General features: G+C 37.1%; 1 protein-coding gene across 1 annotated transcript; it reads left to right on the forward strand.

The window, feature by feature from the left end:
- The first annotated feature begins 5,245 nt into the window (after positions 1 to 5,245).
- LOC101510559 (soyasapogenol B glucuronide galactosyltransferase) lies at positions 5,246 to 7,314 on the forward strand. Its single transcript, XM_004492459.4, has one exon. The coding sequence runs from the start codon at positions 5,358 to 5,360 to the stop codon at positions 6,822 to 6,824; it is 1,467 nt and encodes a 488-aa protein (XP_004492516.1). The 5' UTR covers positions 5,246 to 5,357; the 3' UTR covers positions 6,825 to 7,314.
- Positions 7,315 to 7,427: the final 113 nt, after the last annotated feature.

The raw sequence follows: 7,427 nt of genomic DNA on the forward strand, positions 1-7,427 counted from the left end.
GAAGCTAGAGAACAGCTTAGTCATGACATGGCTACTGAACTCAATGACCACTGGAGCAAGCAAAAACTTCATGTTTTATAGCACCACAGCTGAGATTTGGAGTGCTGCCAAGGAGACATACTCAAATACTGATAATACTTTCTCCATTTTGAGATCAAGAGTCTCCTCCATGACCTGCGACAAAGAGACACAACAGTCACTAATTACTACCATACCATCACTCGTTACTGGCAACAGCTGGATATCTTTGAGGATATAGTATGAGCATGCCCTGAAGACAGCAAATAGTACAAAAAACTAGTGGAGAAAGACCAAATATATCAGTTCCTTCTTAGCCTGAACAAGAATCTAGATTATGTAAGAGGAAGAATCCTTGGAACCAAACCTCTGCCCAACATCAGAGAAGTATTTTCAGAAGTGAGAAGAGAAGAAAGCCGAAGGAAAGTCATGCTTGGAAGCACGAATCAAAGCTCCATTAATGAAGGTTCAACCTTTGCTGTGAAAGGAAGCTACAAAAAATCTAGAGGATGCTGTGATCACTGCAGAAAATTAGGCCACAACAAAGAAACATGTTGAGTCATTCATGGAAAACCAGCAGATTGGAAACCATCTAGGAATAGGGACATTCGCGCCCATGCTGCCACATCAGAATGAGGTAAAGTGTTGGCAGCCCCAGCACCTGAACCAAGTCCATTTAGCAAGGAACAAACGAAGATGTTGCAAAAATTGCTACAACAATCCCTTCAAAACACTAGCACACACTCAACTGCTGCCTTGGCCCAAAAAGGTAATTCTTCATGTGTCTATTTTGTTGACAAGGGAATATCTAACTCATGAATTGTAGACTCTAGAGCCTCAGACCATATGACTGGGGATATCACTCTATTTGATGAATATTCCCCATGCAATGACAATTCTATGGTACGAATAGTAGATGACACAAACAAAAGTGATTGGTAAAGGCTCAGTAATCATCTCCAATGACATTACTCTTAACTCAGTTCTTTATGTTCCAAAGTTGAATTGCATCCTTTTGTCCATAAGTAAATTGACTCAAGATCTAAATTGTTTCACTAAATTCTTGCCTCACCTATGCGAATTTCAAGATCTAGATTCGGGGATGAAGATTGGCAATGTTAATGTGCAAGTCTCTACTTCCTTCAAGCTAGTGAGTTCAAGAAAAGAAGAAATAATTTAGTCTATGTTGCTACATCAAGTGGTGAAAACCTACAGGAAGCTGTCATGCTATGGCACTATTGTTTAGGACATCCAAACTTTATGTACCTTGAAAAAATGTTTCCTTCTCTATTCAATAAAAATTCAAATTTGTTTCAATGTGAAATATGTCAATTATCCAAACACTCACGCAACCATTATCCTCCTCAATCTTATAAACCATCCCAACCTTTCTCATTAATCCATAGTGATGTTTGGGGACCTTCCCGTGTTAAGAAACATTACTCTTAACTCAGTTCTTTATGTTCCAAAGTTGAATTGCATCCTTTTGTCCATAAGTAAATTGACTCAAGATCTAAATTGTTTCACTAAATTCTTGCCTCACCTATGCGAATTTCAGGATCTGGATTCGGGGAGGAAGATTGGCAATGCTGAGGAATGTGCAGGTCTCTACTTCCTTCAAGCTAGTGAGTTCAAGAAGAGAAGAAATAATTCAGTCTATGTTGCTGCATCAAGGGGTGAAAACGAAGCTGTCATGCTATGGCACTATCGTTTAGGACATCCAAACTTTATGTACCTTGAAAAAATGTTTCCTTCCCTATTCAATAAAAATTCAAATTTGTTTCAATGTGAAATATGTCAATTATCCAAACACTCACGCAACCATTATCCTCCTCAATCTTATAAACCATCCCAACCTTTCTCATTAATCCATAGTGATGTTTGGGGACCTTCCCGTGTTAAGAATATAACTGGTTCGAAATGGTTTGTGACCTTTATAGATGATCATACACGAGTTACATGGGTGTTCCTTATGAAAAAAAAAATCTAAAGTGGGAGAAATCTTTGAGAACTTCAACAATATGATACAAACCCAATTTCAAACGAAAATCCAAGTCCTACGAACTGACAATGGTCGTGAATACTATCACCATTCCCTCAAATCTCACATTCTCAAGCATGGAATAATTCACCAAACCAGCTATGTGAACACACCACAACAAAATGGTATTGCCAAGAGGAAAAATAGGCACCTCATGGAGGTTACTAGGTCCCATATGTTATCAACTAATGTACCAAATCACTTTTGGGGTGAAGCTGTTCTTTCAGCATCATATTTAATTAACAGAATGTCTTCTAAACCCTTAAGTTCAAAATTCCTTGCCAAACCCTTCTATCCATTTACTCACACATTAAAATCCTTTCATCCATTTCTCTCAAAGTCTTTGGTTGCACTGCATTTGTGCATGACAAACAGCCTAACAAAGGAAAATTAGAGCCCAAATCCCTGAAATGCATATTCTTAGTATACCCACCAAATAAGAAGGAATACAGGTGCTATTGCCCCATAAGCAAAAAAAATCTACCATTCCATGGATGTAACCTTCTTTGAAAACCAACCTTAAGAAATGAAACAACATTTGCAACATGAAATGGAACATAATTTGCAGCATTTGCAACATGAAATGGAACAAAATTTGCAGCAGCAGCAGAATTTGCAGCATCTTTTAGAAACAGAACAGACCTTCATACATCAGCAAATTGTAGAACCAGAAATTGACCTTGTGACTGGAGAAACAGTAAAATCTGCAACCAAATCTGAGATAGAACCGGAAAAAGAATTGCTGGTGTACACAAGGAAGAAAAAAACTCAAAGGGAGGAAGAAATTTGCACATCTCCAAGGCCAATCCAAAATTCTGAACCTAATACAGATTTAGAAGTTCTACCAGGTAATATAGTTTTTGAGTCTAATGATATTTGCAGTCTAAATGAGAATGATCTTAACTTACCAATTGATGTGAGGAAAACAGTGAGGTCATGCACTCAACATCCAATTGGCAATTATGTATCTCATAGAAATTTGTCACAAGAATACAGGGCCTTCATCACCATATTAGATAACATAAAACTTCCAAAAAATGTTCAAGAAGCTGTCCAACATGCTGAATGGAAGACTGTAGTGGAAGATGAAATTAAAGCACTAGACAAGAATGGAACATGGAAATTTGTGGAGATGTCAAAAGAGAAAAAACCAGTTGGGTGTAAATGGGTCTTCTCTATAAAGCACAATGCTGATGGGAGTGTGAATAAGTACAAAGACCGCTTGGTGGCAAAGGGATTCACCCGATCTTATGGGGTGGACTATGAAGAAACATTTGCTCCAGTGGCAAAACTAAATTATGTTCGTGTCATTATCTCCTTAGCTGTAAATCTAGACTCGAAGAAGAGGTATACATGAAAATATTACCCGGCCTAGAAACTCCACAAACAATTGGCAAGGTATGCAAGCTCCAGAAATCACTTTATAGTCTTAAGCAATCCCCACAGACATGGTTTGAAAGACTAACGCGAGTTGTTAAGGGTCACAACTTTACTCAATGCCAAACCGATCATACAATGTTTGTCAAGCATTCTAGTGAAGGAAATGTGGCAATATTTATTGTCTATGTGGAAGACATCATAATCTCAGGCAATGATGACAAAGAGATAGAAGAACTCAAGAGAGTTCTAGCTAAAGAATTTGAGGTCAAGGACCTTGGACACCTAAAATATTTTCTTGGGATGGAGATTGCTCGTTCCAAACATGGAATCTACGTATCCCAAAGAAAATATGTGCTAGACCTATTGGAAGAAACATGAATGTTAGGGTGCAAGCCAACAGATACACCGATGTAACCTAACCTTAAATTGGCAGAACAAGAAGGTAGCCCCCAAGTTGATAAGGAGAGATGCCAAAGATTGGTAGGAAAGCTAATTTACCTAACTCGCACAAGACCAGATATTGGTTACTCAGTGAGTATGGTAAGTCATTTCATGAATAAGCCAACTGAAGATCACATGAAAATTGTCCCTCGAATTTTGTTGTACCTCAAAAAGACACCTGGGAGAGGTCTTCACTTCAAAAAGGACCCAATTAAGAGTGTGAAAGTGTTCACATATGCAGATTGGGTTGGTTCATTGACTGATCGCAAGTCAACAAGTGGGGTATTGCACATATGTCTGGGGAAACTTGACTACTTGGAGAAGTAAAAAACAATCAATGGTGGCAAGAAGTAGTGCAGAGGTTGAGTTTAGAGCAATGACTCATGACATTTATGAGGGAATTTGGTTGCAGAGAATGCTTAAGGAATTAAGAGTACTAACAGATTCCACCATGAGACTATAGTGCAACAACAAGGCAACCATCAATATTGCAAAAAATCCAGTCCACCATGATAGAACGAAACATTTGGAGATAGATAGACATTTCATAAAAGAAAAGATAGATGGTAGAATTATCAAGTTGGAATACATCCCTTCCAAGAACCAAATTGCAGACATACTGACCAAGGCCCTTCACAAATCTAATTTTGAGAACTTAAGGTCCAAGCTAGGCATGATTGACATCTACTGCCCAGCTTGAGAGGGAGTGTTGAATTCCAAATTGTGTCTGAGAATAAGTCATTTATTGACTAATTATTATGTAATTAATTTATTATATTAAATACCATTTCCCCAATAATTCACAAAAGTGTATAGTGATTTTGAGTAAATCGAACTAAATTACTATCATCTTTGAGTAAGAAAACAAATTCTGAATATTTATCAACTCACAACTTCTCATAAATGGTTGTGTTAGATACATAACTATTCATGTGCAGAGCTTCATTGTACTGCCATCTTCCCACCTGATTCATTAATTAAAGAAAATTAGCAATTAGCAACTATGCTCAATCCTATAAAAGTCATAAGACTCTTAATCCAATAAAAGTGATTATGCAGTTTGATAATAAATTTAAGTGATGTTGTCAAAATAGAAACAGACATACACATGCTTCCACGTTTAACTGTTTCAACTTAAAATATGCTACTTAAGTTTTCATCAAATACAAAAGGACAAGACCAAAAAGAGCAGACAAGTCACCTATAAACAAATTCCAATGGTCATAGAATCCAAATAAAAGCAATGTATCCAATTATGTCAAGAATCAAGAAAGAACAAACACTAGTTTAGTGATTAAATAAGACAAAAACAGAATTATATATACTCTCATTCAAGTCTACTTACTCATCGTATGAAAAGGAATATCACTTGCCACTTAAAAAATGCATGAGAAAGATTGAAAGAAAGGTAGAGGCTAAAATTCAGTATTGAAAAGAAAAGTGAGTATTGTTTCTCATCTCAACTTGTCAAAAAAAGATGGAATCTAAATCTCTACCACTGAATGTTATTTTTCTACCACATCTAACTCCGGGTCATATGAACCCCATGATAGACACAGCAAGGTTATTTGCAAAGCATGGTGTTAGTGTTACCATTATCACTACCCAAGCAAATGCTTTAATATTCCAAAAAGCCATAGACAATGACTTGCATTCTGGATATTTTATAAAAACTTGTGTGATTCAATACCCTACAGCACAAGTTGGTCTCCCTGATGGAGTTGAAAACATCAAAGATGCCACTTCCCATGAAATGCTTGGTAAAATCATTCTTGGAATATCAATGCTTCAAGATCAAATTGAGAATCTGTTGCAAGATCTTCAGCCAGACTGCTTAGTCTCAGATATGTTATATCCTTGGACAGTGGAATCAGCTGCAAAACTAGGCATTCCAAGGCTTTACTATTACAGCTCAAGTTACTTCTCAAGCTGTGCAGCTCATTTTATCAAGAAGCATAAGCCTCATGAGAATTTAATTTCTGATACCCAGATATTTTCAATTCCTGGCCTTCCACATAACATTCAAATTACTTCTCTACAACTACAAGAAGGGGTGAGAACAAGGAATGAATTCTCAGATTATTTTGATGCAGTATATGAATCAGAGGGAAGAAGCTATGGAACACTGTACAATAGCTTTCATGAGCTTGAAAGTGATTATGAGCAACTTTACAAGAACACAATGGGGATCAAAGCATGGAGTGTAGGACCAGTTTCAACATGGATTAACAAGGGTGATGTTCAAAAGAGACACAATGAAGACCTTGTAGTAGAGTCAAAATTGCTAAATTGGCTAAACTCTAAGCCAGATGATTCTGTGTTGTATGTAAGTTTTGGAAGCCTGACAAGGCTCCCTCATGCTCAGCTTGTTGAACTAGCTCATGGGCTTGAAAATTCACGGCATAATTTTATTTGGGTTGTTAGAAGAAAAGATGAAGATGAAGGTAGTTTCCTGCAAGATTTTGAGCAAAGGATGAAAAAAAGCAACAAGGGGTATATCATATGGAACTGGGCACCACAGCTTCTCATATTGGATCACCAAGCAACTGGAGGAATTGTGACACACTGTGGTTGGAACTCAATTCTTGAGAGCATGAGTGCTGGTTTGTCAATGGTCACATGGCCTATTTTCGCCGAGCAATTTTACAATGAGAAGTTGTTGGTTGATGTTTTGAAGATAGGGGTCCCAGTTGGATCAAAAGTTAACAAATTTTGGTCTAGTGTGGGTGAGGATGCAGTGGTGAAAAGGGAAAAGATTGCAAAGGCCGTGGCACTAGTGATGGGAAGTGAAGTAGAGAGTAGAGAAATGAGGAGGCGAATAAGAGAACTTGGTGATGCTGCAAAGAAGACAACAGAGGAGGGTGGGTCCTCTTACAACAACTTGATGCAATTAATAGATGAGCTAAAATCTTTGAAGCTATCAAGAGGGCTTGAGGAACAGTAACTGTGTTTCATGGTACAACTACAAATGTATGTGAATGTAGTTTAAGTCAAAGTTGGATGCAGTAGAGTCATGTTAGTGAGTGCAAACATAGAGGATTTGTTAGGTTATAATGTTTTTGAGATAAAAACTTTGACATGCAGATCAATACCAGCAGTATAAAAAATATTTCTATACTACTTAAATAAATATCAACCTTGTTATGTTTTCTACATAATGTCTTACAAAGCCAATGGTTAATCCTTCAGCTTAAACTTTTATTCTTATCTGTATTTGTAGCAACAAAGGTAATGTATTCCTCCTCAACTAGAGCTTCTGCTTCCTTCTAAGTCCGGCTTTTCAAAATTCAGCAAGTAATTGTTAAATGGTATTCCTAACTGCCAGTGCTTCTGCTGAGTACAGGAACACATGGAAAGAAATAGTAATTAGCAAAAGTAGAGGATTCAACATGCTCAAAATGAACCAAGTAAGTCCAATGACCAAAACATAAGCCAAACAAAACGATATTTGTTGGTGTCCTCAAAGATGAAAATTTGGTTTCTTTTGTTGCAACTATTGTTTCTGTAGTTTTAAGTTTGACTCTTTCAACTTAAAATATGCTACTCA

This window comes from Cicer arietinum, chromosome 3 (assembly GCF_000331145.2).
Source record: "Cicer arietinum cultivar CDC Frontier isolate Library 1 chromosome 3, Cicar.CDCFrontier_v2.0, whole genome shotgun sequence".
In the NCBI taxonomy this organism is placed as follows: domain Eukaryota; kingdom Viridiplantae; phylum Streptophyta; class Magnoliopsida; order Fabales; family Fabaceae; genus Cicer; species Cicer arietinum.